Below are 18,333 nucleotides of genomic sequence, written 5' to 3' on the forward strand. Positions count from 1 at the left end.
GACTGCAATGAGTTACTACAGGATCTCTCAGTAAACCTAGTGGCTGGACAACAAAATGGCAAATGACATTCAGTGTTGATAAGTGCAAAGTAATGCACATTGGAAAACATAATCCCAATGATACATACCAAACGATGGGGTCTAAATTTTCTTTTACCACTGAAGAAAGAGATCTTGGAGTCATTGTGAATAGTTTTCTGAAACCATCTGCTCACTGTGCAGTGGCAGTCTAAATGTTAGGAACTATAAGGAAAGGGATAGATAATAAGACAGAAAATATGATAATGCCACTATCTAAATCCGTGGTACACCCACACCTTGAATACTGCATGCAGTTCTGGTCTCCCCATCTTAGAAAATATATATTAGAATTGGAAAAGGTATAGAGAAGGGCAACAAAAATGATAGAGGGGCATGGAACAACTTCCATATGAGAAGAGATTAAAAAGACTGGGACTGTTCATTTTACAAAAGAAACAACCAAGGGGGGATGTGATAGAGGTCAAAAAAATCATGAATGGTGTGGAGAAAGTATATATGGAAGTGTTATTTACCTATTTACCCCTTCACATAATGCAGGAACCCCTCCCCCCCCACCCCCAGGTCACCTGATTAAATTGATAGGCAGCAGGTTTAAAGCAAACAAAAGGAAGTACTTATTGACACAGTGCAGTCAATCTGTGGAACTTGTTGCCAGGGGATGTTGTGAAGGACAAAACTATAACTGGATTCAAGATAGAATTAGATAAGTTCATGGCGGATAGGACCATCAATGGCTATTAGCCAGTATGGTTAAGGACACAATCCCATGTGCTGGGTTTCCGTAAGCCTCTGACTGCTAGATGCTGGGGCTGGACAACAGAGAATGGAACACCTGATGATTGCCCTGTTCTGTTCATTCCCTTTGAAGCATCTGGCATTGGCTACTGTAGGAAGACAGAATACTGGGCTAGATGGACCATTGGTCTGATCCAGTATGGCCATTCTTATGTTTTATATTTAATTCAGGATCATCTGTGAAAATGTTGAATAGCATTGGGCCTAGTGTTGGACTGATCTCTGTAGAACCCGACTAGAAACACTCCCATTCAATTATAATTCCCCGTTGACACCTACTTTTTACAATTGGTCAGTTAGTCAGTTCTTAATGCATTTAATATGTGCTCTACTGATATTGTATAGTGCTAAATTTTTAATCAGAATGTCGTGAAGTACTAAGTCAAACACCTTATGCACCTTATACGCCTAAGAATGTTTCATCTACGTAATTACTTTTTATCAACTGAAAGTCTGATTTCATTCTTTGATGAAATTACGTTTGTTGAACAAGACCTATTTCCATAAAACCATGCTGACTGCCATTAACTATACTCCTATCCTTAAATTCTTTATCAGTTGAATACTGTATCAGCTTTTTCCATTATTTTGCCCAGGACTGATGTCAGACTTACTGGTCTATAGTGATCCAGGTCACCCCGCTTTACCTTTTTGATAATGGCACAACATTAGCACTCTTCAGTCATCTGGAGTTTCCCCGGTATTCCAAGATATATTAAAAATTAACTTTGTAGGCCAGAGATGCTCCTCAGTCAAATGTTTTAGGACTCTTGGGTACAAGTTACCTGGGGGTGATGATTTAAAAAATGATTATCCCTAATAGATGTTGTCTACCCTCCTCCTCAGTTACTAATGTACTGGAAAGTAATTAATTGTCCTCATGTGGTACAAGTACATCATCCTGTTTTTTTCCAAATACAAAACAGAAATATTTATGTAACTCTTCTTTCTCTTTTACCAGCTCTGTCTAATAATGAGCCTGTACTGTAGTATCTAAGCACCCATTACTCTTAGCCTAATGTTCCTTGGCTGCAGTTCACTGTTGGTCTCATATTCTCATCATGTAAATCTGTAGCCCCCTTGCAGCTGGTAGTTCACACGTTGCTTCCTCCAATATTTCTGACAGATTTGCTCACTTTGCTGATTCATGTTTATTCTAAGCATGCCCTATGGAGAGCCATCATGGCTAAAGGCTTTTGACCTAGCAGGGTTGGACTGAAGCCCACATTAACTGTTTCTTGGTCGGTGATTCTCTTCTGTTGGACATTCAGGGTATGTCTATGCTTCAATAAAACATCCATGGCTGGTCTCTGTCAGCTGACTTGGGCTTGTGGGGCTATAGTGTTGCAATGTAGACATCCAAGTTCAGGCTGGAGCCTGGGCTCTGGGACCCTCTCCCCTCATGGGATCCCAGAGCCCAGGCCCCAGCCTGCTCTGAGATGTCTCCACTGGAATTTTATAGCTTCACAGCCCGATCCCCACGAGCCCAAGTCAGCTGACATGGGCCAGCCATGCGTGTTTTATTGCAGTGTAGGCATACCCTCAGGGTTTTATGTAAAATTGTTCTTATGCTAGCAGAGATTTGCCTAATGAAATCCAGACTTATTTTATATCTCCTTTTTTTTAGCATCCTGTTGCTATTGGGCCCCCATGAACTCATTAAAATATCTTAACACAGCTGTAAACTTATATTGTTTTCCAAAGAGAGACCAAGAGAAACTGGACATTGTGATACAATGATACATTGCCAGACAGCATAACTCCCTGACGTGGATTGATTTTTGTACTGCGTCCACTAGCAGATTAGTTATTTATAAGTTTATTATGAGCCTTTGTGTTGGACAACTAAGGGTATTTAATTTTTTATTAGAACACATGTTTAAGCCTTGCAGGTATGGTATAACAATTAACAACTGAATCTGACAGGCATATAACTAAAGAGAAACAAGAAATGATTGAAGATGATGTGAGTTTAATGAAAGCAGGAAATTGCCACTTAAACAATTGGGGAGTTCAGGAGAGTCAGGGAGAGCAAGGTGGGAGAGAAAGGAAGTAAAGGGCAGTATTAATTATACTGTTCAAAAAGGGTTTGGTATGGCCTCTGGAAATTAGGTAAAAAAGTAATGAAATACACTTCCATAATTGGTTATGCAGCATAACCAAATCTGAAAATAATCTTTTTTGGGGCTTGAAGATGGGCTAGATCTGTCCTTAATAACTCAAAATATTGTTCCATCCTTTTGTTACAAAATGTTGTGGTTTGAGCAGCTTGTTTCAAACGCTTTCATTATTTTTGTGTGTTAACTATTGTGTCAACAGCGTGCTTGGAATTGTAGAAGAGACACAGTCAAGAAAATCGCTAGCCAGAAGTTTAATGTTTTTAGCATAGTGCGATGAGTTATAATTTCCCTTTGATAGGTCACTCTGTTGTGCAGTAAACACCAACAACATAAAAGATCCTGTATTCTTTTCTGTATTTTTTTTTTCTGTATCAGGCCTTAAAAAGCTACCCTAGGCCAGATCTTCAGTTGGTGTAAATTGGTGTAGCTCCATAGAAGTCAATAGAATTCCACTCATTTATCACCAGTTATGTCAGGTGGCAAACTCAGACGTGGCAGGGCAGGTTAAGAACAGAGTTTATTAGTAAAGCTGAATTTTTAAAAACTCTTTTGTTGCTTATATTAGACTCTGAGTGTTGTGCCTAGTAGGGCTGGCTGAAAATTTCCCACCAAAACAGTTTTTTGGCAGAAAATTGGGTCTTTGACCAAATACTTTTTTTTTGCTAAAAGTTTTTGCTTTCCACATTATTTTTTAAAGAGAAACAAAACACTTGAAAACTGAAATATTTCAGCCAGAAACAAACTATTTGGATTTGACTATGCTGCTGCAGTGCCTCATGGGAGCTGTAATTCAGTTGCTTCATCTCCCCTTTCTTCTCTGTGGGCTGGGGCTCCCCAGCCAAGCTGCATGTTGCAAGAGTAACAAGAAGGGTTTCTTCAGGTATGTTGGCAACAAGAAGAAAGCCAAGGAAAGTGTGGGCCCCTTAATGAATGAGGGAGGCAACCTAGTGACGGAGGATGTGGAAAAAGCTAATGTACTCAATGCTTTTTTTGCTTCTGTCTTCATGAACAAGGTCAGATCCCAGACTGCTGTGCTGGGCATCACAACATGGGGAATAGATGGCCAGCCCTCTGTGGAGAAAGAGGTGGTTAGGGACTATTTAGAAAAACTGGACGTGCACAAGTCCATGGGGCCGGATGAGTTGCATCCGAGAGTGCTAAAGGAACTGGCGGCTGTGATTGCAGAGCCATTGGCCATTATCTTTGAAAACTCGTGGCGAACGGGGGAAGTCCCGGATGACTGGAAAAAGGCTAATGTAGTGCCAATCTTTAAAAAAGGGAAGAAGGAGGATCCTGGGAACTACAGGCCAGTAAGCCTCACTTCAGTCCCCGGAAAAATCATGGAGCAGGTCCTCAAAGAATCAATCCTGAAGCACTTACATGAGAGGAAAGTGATCAGGAACAGTCAGCATGGATTCACCAAGGGAAGGTCATGCCTGACTAATCTAATCACCTTCTATGATGAGATTACTGGTTCTGTGGATGAAGGGAAAGCAGTGGATGTATTGTATCTTGACTTTAGCAAAGCTTTTGACACGGTCTCCCACAGTATTCTTGTCAGCAAGTTAAGGAAGCATGGGCTGGATGAATGCACTATAAAGTGGGTAGAAAATTGGCTAGATTGTCGGGCTCAACGGGTAGTGATCAATGGCTCCATGTCTAGTTGGCAGCCAGTGTCAAGTGGAGTGCCCCAGGGGTCGGTCCTGGGGCCGGTTTTGTTCAATATCTTCATAAATGATCTGGAGGATGGTGTGGATTGCACCCTCAGCAAATTTGCGGATGATACTAAACTGGGAGGAGTGGTAGATACGCAGGAGGGCAGGGATAGGATACAGAGGGACCTAGACAAATTGGAGGATTGGGCCAAAAGAAATCTGATGAGGTTCAATAAGGATAAGTGCAGGGTCCTGCACTTAGGACGGAAGAACCCAATGCACAGCTACAGACTAGGGACCGAATGGCTAGGCAGCAGTTCTGCGGAAAAGGACCTAGAGGTGACAGTGGACGAGAAGCTGGATATGAGTCAGCAGTGTGCCCTTGTAGCCAAGAAGGCCAATGGCATTTTGGGATGTATAAGTAGGGGCATAGCGAGCAGATCGAGGGACGTGATTGTCCCCCTCTATTCGACATTGGTGAGGCCTCATCTAGAGTACTGTGTCCAGTTTTGGGCCCCACACTACAAGAAGGATGTGGATAAATTGGAGAGAGTCCAGCGAAGGGCAACAAAAATTATTAGGGGTCTGGAACACATGAGTTATGAGGAGAGGCTGAGGGAATTGGGATTGTTTAGTCTGCAGAAGAGAAGAATGAGGGGGGATTTGATAGCTGCTTTCAACTACCTGAGAGGTAGTTCCAGAGAGGATGGTTCTAGACTATTCTCAGTGGTGGAAGAGGACAGGACAAGGAGTAATGGTCTCAAGTTGCAGTGGGGGAGGTTCAGGTTGGATATTAGGAAAAACTTTTTCACTAGGAGGGTGGTGAAACACTGGAATGCGTTGCCTAGGGAGGTGGTGGAATCTCCTTCCTTAGAAGTTTTTAAGGTCAGGCTTGACAAAGCCCTGGCTGGGATGATTTAATTGGGTATGGGTCCTGCTTTTGAGCAGGGGGTTGGACTAGATGACCTCCTGAGGTCCCTTCCAACCCTGATATTCTATGATTCTATGTGGAATCTGAAGCATATGGGACCAGATTTTCAAATCTTCTCAGCTCATATTTAGGTAATTAAAGAAGTGGCTGGATTTTCAGAAGTGCTCGTTGGGAGCTGCTGGCCCCTTCTGAAAATTCTGCCCAAACTAGTTTATTGACGTGCTCAATTTCGTATAGTACTGTGATTTAGTGGCAGAGCTGGGAATAGATCTCAGGAGTTATTGGCTTAGTACTAAAACCTCATTTTTACAGTGTGTCAACATTTTCTTTGTGCCCCAATCAACATTTCCCCTTCTTTAGTTAAACCTCCAATCGATGTGATTGTTTGCATTTTAAATGCCAGGTGCCAGTTTAATTTGAGATTGTGTGCAGGATTATCAGGGGTTGGGGTGACGTTGGGAAGAGATAACAGGAGAGAGACAGGGACCAGCATCTTTTGACAGGCAAGGCCCTAAACTATGCTGGAATGGGCAGCCCCCAGCAAAGTTTCACCATAGAGGAAATGATGAGAATGGGGAAACCCGAATCTCAGAAGTTTTGAGGGTATGGCTACCGAATGCTAGCATTTAAAGGGATGAAATGGCCAGTAAGCAGCCAGCTTTAGGAGGGAAAGCAAGGCTGACAACTTAAGGAGCAGCCTCCAGGGGGAGAAGACAATAAGAGTAAAGACAGAGGAGTCAGGCTAAGCCTGAGGATCGTGCTAGAACCTTTGCCCTTCACCAGGAGCATTCTCTCTTTACTGGCTCCAAGAGCAGCAAGCCGATCAGTCACAACCCCAATCCTCTCCATAGCAGAATACAGTGCCATCTCTGCCTTCGCTCTTAGTTATTCATGTCTTTCTATCTGGAAGTGGCCTTTTTCAGCAGCACCTACCACCCCGGTGTCCTCAAGCCACTGCAAGCTTGCTGGATGCCACACTAAAAGAATAAAATATTCTTTACATCTTAAATCAAAAATCACTTGCATAATAAAGCAGTTTATCTAAATAATATGCATCTATTTTTTACAGAAAATAGATGAAACTCTCGTCTCTGTGTTCACCCCTCCCAAATAATTTTAATGCTGTAGTGTGGTCTGTTGGTGAGCCCATGGACTTGGAATTCAGGCTCCTGAGTTCTCTTCTTAATTCTGTGACCTTGAGTAAGTCACTGAATCCCTCTGAACTTCAGCTTCCCAAACTATAAAAAGTGTGTAATGATACCTACTGAACAAGATTTACATAGGCTTAATTAATATTTACAATAATTGTCCTTGGTTGAAAGGTTCTACAGAAGGGCAAAATATTATTATTTTTATTATTTCTTATACTCCCTCTTCAATACTATAGATTCTTGAAGTCAGTTTTAAATGTAATTTTTGAAGCACAATATCGTGTTCACTCTTTACAAACTGAAAATTATATTTTTACTTTCTTCTGTATTCTCCAATCTGCCAAAAACAGACCCTTAGCAGAAGTGAGCAAACTGACATCAGTTCATTTGCCTTTAGGGACAGTATATTATTGCTCAGCTCAAGTTTAAAGAAAGAAAGAAAGAGAAAGGAAGGGGTGACGGGAAAGGGAAAAAAAATCTATCACTAACTCACTCTCTCTGGAGTCTGAAGAATGTTCAATCATAGGCTTAAAATGTCCAAACAGTGCAATTGAGGAGGGAGTGGTAGAGTCTGATTCTACGTTGGTGCCGACTTGAACATTGTGAATGTTCTTTATGGAGGCTTTGGAAAGCTTAGGATTGACCTGTTTTTATTGGCTCCCTTGATGATAGACAAACAGGGCTAACCTGAGGCCAACATTGCCAGCAGGAAATCTGGGTCATGGGCAGTTGCATTTTTAAAACTTGTGTTTTAGGAGCTGTTCAATCAGCGTAATTGATTGATTGTAATGAGGCACAGAGAGCTCCTTAATCATTAGAGGTGGTTAGATAATGACAAACTGCTAAGGGTTTTGTTTGAGACAAATTTCCCATCTCCCTGTGGTATTCTGCTTGGAAAAGAGGTGGCTTGGCCCTTATTTCATGGAGGTAACAGTCCAACTGGCCTGTTTTCACAAAATAGCCGCTTAAGTTTGGCATTTAAATTTGAAATCCACTGTAACACTATTTCCCAAGAGATAAGAAAAACATTTCAAAATAGATCATAACCCAAAAATCCAAATGCATGTTTTTAACTGAACAGTTGATTGTAGCTGCTTAAGTTATTATTTTCTTTCCTTTTTCTTTGAAGACGTGTTGTTGTTTTAAATTTAATTTATACCCTTTCTTTAGTAAATGTTATGTAAATATAGGTGGAAAGGCTCAGGTTTTTAAACGCATTTAGTCATTGACAGTCAATGGGATTTAGGCCTCTCGGGACCTAAATCACATTTGAACATGAGACATAGGCTCCTAAATTAGTTAGCTGTTGCAATGCTGAGCACCGCAATGCCTGAATACCTTTAAAAGTCTGAGCCAAAATTTCAGTCAAGTTTATGTGCAACATTGCACACAAACTTATTTTCGGTTCCTCTGTGTGCTCTCAACTAGGAGGTGAGCATGCTCTATTTTGTATGTTCCCAAGCAACATATCCGTTTTAGAGGACATGTACACTTAAACAGGGTGTATGCAAAAAAGAACATATCCTGTTTGAGAATTTGTTCCTGATTTTTTTTATCGGTGTTTATGGGACCAATAAAAATTTGTTGTTGTTCACTGCAGATGGCTTCCTCCGTGCAGCTCTTTACAACTGTTTTTCTTCAGTTGTGTTGTCTTCAGTTTTAGGATCAATAGTGATCTGAAATAGTAACAACCGTGTATACATCCATGTGAAATAATTTGTGTCACCGAAAACATACTGCTTTCTAAAACCACAGTGAATTATACAAAATTAAAGCTAAGCTAATAATTAAAAAACACCATGGGCGAGATTCTTTCCAGGTACACTGCTGTGCCTGAACAGAGTCAGGCAGATCCAGCTTCACACATGTCCAAGTTATAAGTCTTTGAAAAATTGTAGTTTGCACACAGGGACTTCTTCAGTATTAGAAGCTGAAATCTCCAAAGAGTTTGTCCTTACTGAGCATGCCCCAACCTCTCCTGGTTCATAGTGCTGACCAGACAGCACATGAGTTATCCTCACAGGGCGACTGAACATGCTCCGGGGGACAGGGAGGAGGACTGTCATAACACTTACGCAACAGGAAGTCAGATTAAAGCAGCACAGGCAACTTTAATTCTGACATTTCCTAACTTTCGAGTACTTGACTTTGCAACCTTAATAAATGCTTCTTTAAGGTTTTGTGTGTATAATACATAGTAATTGTTTCTGAAAGAAACTCTCAATTGGAAAATATTCAGATAGGGTAACAGTGCGTAGACGGAAAAACTTCTAGGGCCCGAGTCCATCACCATTACTTATGCTGAGGAGTGTATTGCTCTGCAAGTACTCCCAAGAGCGTGCTAGGCTTCTCACAGTCCAGGTGAGAGGACACAATCCTTGCCACAAGGAGCTTACAAATTTGATGCAGTGAAGGGAATAACAGAAGGAGAGGGGCAACATTAATGAGATTATGCACTTGCTCCATAAAGGTTAGTCCATGGCATAATGGAGGAGACAGTGCTTGGATTTGTTTTAAATAAATTACTTGGTTTGTTTTTTGGTGGTAGTGTGGAAGAAGTGGTCTTCAGGAAGAATCTGAGAACAGATGGGCAGCCTTGCAGAAGAACTCAATAGAGCTGTTCCCACACATAGGTAGCAGTGTCTGTCTGTTGGTGACAAAAATTACCTGTTTATATTAAACAAGATCTTCTCTTCTCTGTTTTCAGAGTATTGGTGAGTCAGAAATACCCAGTGTTTTGAACCAGTTATTGCTTATGATCAAGTCTCATAATGAGAGGACAGCTAATGACTATACCTCTGAAGACTTCCTTGTCTTGCTAGTGTATATTTACTCTGTGGTTGGGGAAATCAAAGCTGGAAAAGAGCTGGATCAAGCTGAAGGAGAGGTGAAAAAGGCACTAGTCCGGACTTTTTGTGATGAACCAGAACTATCTTCCTTACTGCAAAAAATAACAGGTGAGTTTATATTTCAGTGCAATGAAAAAACAGTAGGTATGAAATTTGTACCTAAAAAAAGCATTGAAATAGCATGACTTGTCTGGGGTGGTTAGGGTTATGTGAGTAAGCATGAGGATTTCCTGTAGATTATTCCATCATCGATGTGCACAAAAGCCAAATGCTGACGGGTTATCCTGAATAGTGCCGAGTCTGGTGAAAGTTCTGTAATTTGTTCTTTTTGTTAAAGAGTAGTTAAGTTTGTATGTTTTCATAAAGTAATCCTTTCCCCAATTTTCTTACATTGATCAGTGTAAAGTTGACCTTGGAAAGTCAAAATTAATCCTGGAAACATGTTCAGCAAACCACAGGGTTGTGAATGCTAGAAACTGCCCAGTCTGTCATAAAAAAATAATTGTGTCTTAAACTAACATTGAATTTTTAACTGAAATAATAAGCATAGTGAGTCATTTTTGGCCAACACTATAACTTATTAGTGCCTTCTGTAGAATAGCCAAGTAATAACTTGCAGTTGTCCTTGCCACATACTTAAAAATTGTTCAAAAAGATTGTAAACACTAGAACTGTAGCAGAAGAATAGTATTTCAGAATGGAAGGGGGGCTGTGTTGCCCATGTACCATGGGTTCATCTGCCTGTTTGCAGGTATAATTATTATTTGTACTGCATTAGTGCCTAGGAGCCTCAGTCATAGACCATTGTGCTAGGTGACACACAGAACAAAAAGCCAGTCCCTGCCCCAAAGTACTAACAGTCTAAGTTTCTGGCATAATTATACTACTATAGTTATACTAGTGTAGTTCTCCATGCTTAGCTTATGTTACTCTGGGAAGAGTATAAATTAACCACAAAATGACACTCTTATTCTGGAATAAGCATGGCCACACTGGGATTTATGTTGCTATAACTACAGCAGTATAATTATACCAATATAATTATGCCAGTACATTTCCACATGTATAGAAGCTTTTAAGATTATTTTTGTGAGTGCAGGAATGGGAGGTGCGTGTTCCACCTTAATGTACATCACAAGAATCACTTACTCACACACTGCTCCAAAGCCCAGTGAAGATGGTTAGAGCCTTTCCGTTGATTTCAGTGGGACTTGGATTAGCGATGTTATTGCTGTTAGTGGCGTACTGCTTGTAGTTTGTTCATTTTGCCCTTTAGTTTCTAAGTAGGGGTGTGTGTGTGACAGAGAGAGAATGTGTGTGTTCTATATTTCTTGCATTCCATTTCTATGACACTTTTTTCAGTGCATGCTGATTGTCTTGTGCTCATATAATGTTTCCAAATGACCTCAGTGGTATTCACTGTTGGATATTGTGCAGACCGAACCCTGCTGTGCAGAGCTCCATCTTCATGTTTAGATTTTTCTTCTGTTGATCAATGTTTCGAATCACTGTTTTATAATTTTCCTTAATTGTGACTACAAAGAAAGAAAACGGGGAGGTGTTGAATTATTTAACATTTAATTTCGTGAAGACTCAGCAGGGAAACTGCTTTCTGATTTTCACAGAAACTTTGTTCATTGCCCTCTACAGTCTCTCAGTCCATCAAAGTTGCTAGTACAATTAGAGACTGGATTACATAGCTCACTGGACTGGAGTAAGGTCTTCACAGTATTCACCAAGTTAGGTTAAATTCTAACTTGTATGTATTTCCATATTTTATACATAGATTTCCTTACTTTTTTCCAGTGTTGTGTGTCTGTAGGTTTGCTAAGTAGAAGCAAATGTCAGGATCTTCAAGGAAACAAACAAATAAAAAATGGTAAATGAAAGTCTAAGTACAAATGAATTGTATTTTGAAAAAGCAATTTTTTGTTTTCACATTGCAGACGTAATCTTTGAACAGTGGAGTTTGAGATGTGCTCCTAATCATCTAAATATTTTTTTACTAGTATGGAGTTGGATCTCATAATTTAGGCACATTTGAAAACTGAGCTCTCTGTCTGCATAATATACCTTGACTAGTTTGGAGTGTTTTAACTGTTTACCAAAGTTATGACAAGTTCATGCTGATGTATTATAAAGACTTTTGTTTTGGATTAAGGGTTTCATTCACAGTCAAGTTAATTGTGGATCGTGAAGGCCAGTTGCCCATGGAACTACTGATATGTAGGAAACATTACAAACACATCATTAGGAGACCAATTGTAAGTGTAAAAGACTATTTTTTAAAGAGGTGGCTGAACTGTTTCTTAGTAGACATATTAGTTATATTATGCTCCTGCAGTTTCTTAATTACCTGAAGAAATATGGATGAAATGCTGGTCAATCTGTGTGTATGTCTGCCTGTGACTTACTATATAATGTATTGTCTGCTTGCTGGCATGTTTTTTGACTTGGTGCAATTCTGTGGTTTGTATTTTATTTAAAAGTGTCAGTTCTGCTGCCCCAATCACAAAGAAAAACAAAACAAAACAACAAGCTGTTGGTGACATTTTATTGGACTAACTAAAAAGAACAAAAATTGGCCTACAGACATAGAAGGATCTTGTGAAAGAGAATATTGGGTCGAGATGCTTAGCTCTGTAAATTGGTATCTCTCCTTGAAGTCAGTGTAGCTGTGCTGGTTTACACCAACTGAGGATCTGGAATATTCCAATTATAATATCTCATGATTTTCTTTTAAATTAAAAAGTATGTTTTGCTTTTGAGTGGCTGCAAAACTTAATTAAACTCCAACCAGCTTTAATAAATTGGTTTTCATTAGTAGAACAAAGGGAAAAACTCTTTTTATCTCTGATTTGAAAATTCCAGAAAAATAAATTGTTGGGAGAACATTAAAATTGCATAGTTAAATATTCAAGTCAGGAAAAGACAAAGTTAAGGTTGTTTGTACCTTACGCACACACACACATGGACCCAGCACATTGCGGTATTTATCCCCTTGGGAGTACCAGAAGGGGCTGGAATTCCTATGACTCCCAAGGTGGGGAGGTACAACCAGAACAGATTTCCCCCAACGGCCCCTTAAACCTGCCCCGCCCCCCCCGCCCCCCCCGCAGTGCATCCACCTTCTGAGATAAGTCTTCTGCTGCTGCCAGCTACCAAAGTTAGTCCTGAAGCTCAAGTAGTAGCAGTGCTGAAGGTTCAGGATTCAGAGCCTGCTGATGATTCATGGTCAGAGGCTTGTTACAATAACCCTAGGAAATTTCATACCGAACGGCTGTGTTAAAATAATGTTATTAAGTTTGCTAAGTGAAGCACTTGAAAGTTAGGGAATGCCAGTATTTAGGTTGCCTGTGCAAGCTTAATTCAGCTCCCTTGAGTATGAATTATGAGACAGTCTTTAATTACATGATCACATACTAGATTTTCCACAGGACACCGCCTCATTCAGTGCACAGGATGAATGCACAAAGGAGTTGGGAAGTGTAGAATTAACTATTTATATACAACATACTAACAATGAAGTATAACGTCATAAATAAATAGTGGTAATTAGGTGGTCTATATAGGCTGCCTAAGTTTGCAGCAAAGTTAGCTTTAAAGTTAAAGTAAGGCTATGTTTATGTCACGGAGGTCAGGGAATCCGTGACTTCCAGAGACCTCCATGACATTCTCTGCTTCAGCCCCACGGACTGCAGAACGCTGGAGCTGGCAGCCAGCCAGGCCCTGGCAGGGTTCCAGTGACAGGGGGCCCTCCTCAGGGTTCCAGCTACGGGCAACAGCTTTGTGCCACCACGGTGGCAGGGGAAACCATGGACCCGCAGCAGCAAAAGTCACAGCCAGGCCAAGGCTTCCATGAATTTTTGTTTGTTTATTTGTTTATAAATTATTTGTTTATATTCACCAGCGACCACACAACAGAACCACTAACCCAGGAACCTGTCCTTGCAACAAAGCCCGTTGCCGACTGTGTTCACATATCTATTCAGGGGACACCATCATAGGGCCTAATCACATCAGCCGCACTATCTCTGATAGTTCACCTCGTTCACCTACACATCTACCAATGTGATATATGCCATCATGTGCCAGCAATGCCCCTCTGCCATGTACATTGGCCAAACTGGACAGTCTCTATGTAAAAGAATAAATGGACACAAATCAGATGTCAAGAATTATAACATTCAAAAACCAGTCAGAGAACACTTCAGTCTCTTTGGTCACTTGATTACAGACCTAAAAGTGGCAATTGTTCAACAAAAAAACTTCAAAAACAGACTCCAACGAGAGACTGCTGAATTGGAATTAATTTGCAAACTGGATACTATTAACTTAGGCTTGAATAGAGACTGGGAGTGGATGTGTCATTACACAAAGTAAAACTATTTCCCCGTGTTTATTCCCCCCCCCCACTGTTCCTCAGATGTTCTTGTCAACTGCTGGAAATGGCCCATCTTGATTATCACTACAAAAGGTTCCCCTCCCTTCCCCCCACTCTCCTGCTGGTAATAGCTCACCTTACCTGATCACTCTTGTTACAATCTGTATGGTAACACCCATTGTTTCATGTTCTCTATGTATATAAATCTCCCCACTGTATTTTCCACTGAATGCATCCAATGAAGTGAGCTGTAGCTCACGAAAGCTTAGGCTCAAATAAATTTGTTAGTCTCTAAGGTGCCACAAGTACTCCTTTTCTTTTTGCAAATACAGACTAACACGGCTGCTACTCTGAAACCTGTTTATTGTCTGTGACCTGGCTGTGACTTTTACTAAAAATAACCTTGACAAAATCTTAGTCTTACTTATAAGTAAAACAGGGCCAAAACTATGAACTAGAAGAGAAGCAGCATGTTCCAGTGAACAGAGCATGGCACTAGAGGTCAAGACTTATGTGTGCTCTTCCTGACTGCTACAGACCTACTGTGCGACCTTGTGTGAGTCACTTACTTTCTTTGTGTCTTAGCTTCCAGTATGTAAAAGGAATTGATACCAATCTTTTGTGAATCACTTTGGGAGCTATAGATGAAAAACACTATATGGAGGCTAAGATTTGTTATATATTGCGTAAATCAGCATCTGTACCAGATTACTGGAGGACAGCTAACATAATGCCAATGTTTAAAAAAGGCTCCAGAGGTGATGCTGGCAATTACAGATCAGTTAGCCTGACTTCAGTACCAAGAATTGTTTGAAACTAGTAAAGAACAGAATTATCAGACACATAAATGAGCATGGTATGCTGGGGAAGAGTCAACACAGCTTTTGTAAAGGGAAATCATCCCTCACCAATCTATTTGAATTCTTTGAGGCAGTCAGCAAGGGTGATTCAGTTGATATTGTGTACGTGGACTTTCAGAAGGCTTTTGACAGGGTCCCACACCAAAGGCTCTTAAGCAAAGTGAGGAGTCATGAGATAAGATGGAAGGTCCTCTCATGGGTCAGTAACTGGTTAAATGATCAGAAACAAGTGGTTGGACTAAAGGTAAAGATAAATAGTGGAGCCTCCAAGGATCTGTCCTGGCACCAGTGCTATTCAACATATTCATAAATGATCTAGAAAAGGGGGTGAACAGTGAGGTGGCAAAACTTGCAGATGATACAAAATATGAAGTCTTAAGTTGACTGTGAAGAGTTACTAAGGGACCTCACTAAACTGGGTGACTGGGCAACAAAATGGCAGATGACATTCAGTGTTGATAAGTGCAAAGTAATACACATTGGAAAACATAATCCCAACTATATATACAAAATGATGGGGTCTAAATTAGCTGTCAGCACTCAAGAAAGAGATCTTGGAGTCATTGTGGATAATTTTCTGCAAGCATCTGTTCAATGTACAGCTGCAGTCAAAAAAATCTAGAATGTTAGGAACGATTAGGAAAGGATAGATAATAAGACAGAAAATATGATAATACCCTATATAAATCCGTGGTACACCTACACCTTGAGTATTGCATGCAGTTCTGATCTCCCCATCTCAGAAAAAGATATATTAGAATTGGAAAAGGTACAGAGCAGGGCAACAAAAATGATTAAGGGTATGGAACAACTTCCACATGAGAAGAGATTAAAATGACTGGAACTGTGCATCTTACAAAAGAAATGACTAAGGGTTATATGGCAGAGGCCTGTAAAACATGACTGGTGTGGAGAAAGTGAATGAGGAAGTGTTATTTACTCCTTCACATAACACAAGAACAAAGAGTCACCCAATGAAATTAATAGGCAGCAGATTTAAAACAAACAAAAGGAAGTATTTCTTGACACAACATAGAGTCAACCTGTGGAACTCGTTGCCATGGGATGTTGTGAAGGCCAAAAGTATAACTGGATTCAAAAAAAAGATTAGATAAGTTCATGGAGGATAGGTGGATCAATGGCTATTAGCCAAGATGGTCAGGAATGCAACCCCATGCTCTGGGTGTCCCTAAACTTCTGACTGCTGGGACTGGATGACCAGGGTTGGATCACTCAATAATTGCCCTGTTCTGTTCATTCCCTTTGAAGCATCTGGACTGTCAGAAAACAGGATTCTGGGCTAGATGGATCATTGGTCTGACATAATATGGCCATTCCTGTGTTCTTATTATTAATCAGAAGCCTTTGAATTTCAGGGGCATTGTGCTGTACTCCCCAGATACGAACCTTTACTAAGCTTATTTTCTGGTTCTAGTTTGGTTGAGGCTGAAATCATAACCCAGACCTTAACTGTGATTCTGAACCTTGGCAGATACCCAATTGCACCCTCCTTGGTTCACCCCTTCGCTTGAAGATCTTGTAAGATCTGCAAGCTGAAGAGAGCCACATTTTTCCTTTCTCTGTCTTCTCCCTGTCCTTCAAGCACTAGGGAAATTAAATACCAAAACCTAATGTTAAAGCATTTTGTTGATGTCCTTTATTTAGATTGCAAGGTCAAGTAATCAAAAATCTGGAATTCTCTCACAACAATAACTCTTGTCATTCTATTGTCTATTCCTGTTTTCCCTTTAAGGTGTAAATGTACATTTATTATATATTGTGAGGCCAAAATTTGTAATGGTATAACTGCATTGACGTAGTAAACCCCTAACAGATACATTGCACTGTACCAGTGTTTTCTTTTGGTCTGGTACTCCTTGGGGAATTCTGTGCCACTGCACAATGCAGAATTTGCACAGAAATTAATGTTCCGCACCGATTTTCCTTCTCTTCCCTCCCCCCCGCCCCCAGAAATGGGCTGTAGTTTCTGGCTGTCACTGGGGCCCACTGGACCTGACAGAGCCCAGCTTGCAAATAGAAGACATTGCTGGGAGGAGGGAGAGAGAGCTAGAGGGTTCCGGGGAGCTGCAGTTCCTGGCATGCCCTGAAGGAAGGAGGTGGCGTGCAGGAAATTCTGTACATGCCTGGGACCCAGCATCAGGCTGTTTCTCCCTCTGCATCTCTGGGCTCTGGGAAGCTACAGGGTGCATGTGAGTGTCTGGGTGGGGGCATGGCCTGCAGCTGGGCTCTGGAGGGTAGCAGATGCAGGTATCTGGGCTGGGGGGCACCCCGCAGCTGGGCTCTGGGGGAGGAGGGGTGAGAATGTCTGGGTGCCCTGCAGCTGGACTCTGAGGGGTAGCGGATGCAGGTGTCTGGGTTAGGGGGCACCCCGTGGCAGGGCTCTGGGGGGTAGTGGGTCTGAGTGTGGAGTATGGGCTGGGAGGCATCCTGCTGCTGCTGGGCTCTGGGGGAAGAAGGGGTGTAAATTTATGGGCTGGGGGGGGCTGCAGCTGGGCTCTGGGCAGTGGATATGAGTGTCTAAGCTGGGGGGGGAAGAGCTGGGGCCTGAGGGATAGGAGGTGTGGGTATCTGGGCTGGGGGGCACCCCGTGGCTGGGCTCTTGGGGGTAGGGGGTAGAGAAACAGGAACTGGTTGTTGTAGGGGTTTGTTTAACTCTTTTTACTCCTGGGGGAAAATTTTTTTTTGGCATCTGTATTGTTACAGACATAGTAGCTGACAGGTATTTTGAAATAAATTACCAAAATAATTGAAATTGGAGTGATTATATAGTGTTACTTTGGCAAATATAATATGCAGAATTTTGCAGAATTTTAAAATAATTGTGGACAGAATCTTTATATTTTTGGCGCAGAATTCCCCTAGGAGTAGTATGTTACCAAATTAAAGTGCATTGGTATAAGCCTTTCTTTGCAGTTGTGCAGCATATTTACAATAGAGATTTGCATGGGTGTAACTGTACCCACATAGGTACATTGCAGTGGATTTCCTTAATGCGGACGGGCCTGAGTTATTAGTGTATACTGTAAAATATATTAGGCTGCACCACTTGTCTAAGTTTACATTGTGTGAGAAACTTCGACATGTGGAATTTCCTTACTTTTGAGTGCTTAATTTTCCACCCTTAACATTGCATGAACACAACATTTTTCATGTAAAAATGCATGATAATAATATTTTGTATTTGTATAACATCCTATATCAGCGAAGCTCAAAACATGCTGAAATCATTAATTAAACTAAAAACATAATGGGATAATGCCTACCTAAATCAAATGGCAAATCTGATATGCTTGGTACATGATATCCATTTTAAACTGTGATACAATTATAGCGTGTTTTAATGTAGCTGTTCAATAATATGTGTGATTGTGGACTATTTTAATACCTTGTATAATAAAACTGAAGGTTACAGTTCCAATATTTTTCAGGGGTGTAATTTACAACAGACGTAAGTTCTTCATCACTGTTTCCTACAGAAATCTTGGAAATCGGGGGGAAATGATTAGACCAAAACAGTGATTTAAA

At 40.9% G+C, this 18,333-nt stretch overlaps 1 protein-coding gene across 3 annotated transcripts in view; it reads left to right on the forward strand.

Moving 5' to 3' along the window:
* The window catches only part of SCFD2 (sec1 family domain containing 2), a 309,403-nt gene that overhangs the window by 110,104 nt on the left and 180,966 nt on the right, over positions 1 to 18,333 (forward strand). For all 3 annotated transcript variants that reach the window (XM_077815637.1, XM_077815638.1, XM_077815639.1), the window contains exon 5: positions 9,402 to 9,651. In XM_077815637.1, the coding sequence (XP_077671763.1) occupies positions 9,402 to 9,651 (250 nt within the window). The remainder of the gene's footprint in view (positions 1 to 9,401; positions 9,652 to 18,333) is intronic.

Source organism: Eretmochelys imbricata, chromosome 4 (assembly GCF_965152235.1).
Source record: "Eretmochelys imbricata isolate rEreImb1 chromosome 4, rEreImb1.hap1, whole genome shotgun sequence".
Classification (NCBI taxonomy): Eukaryota; Metazoa; Chordata; order Testudines; family Cheloniidae; genus Eretmochelys; species Eretmochelys imbricata.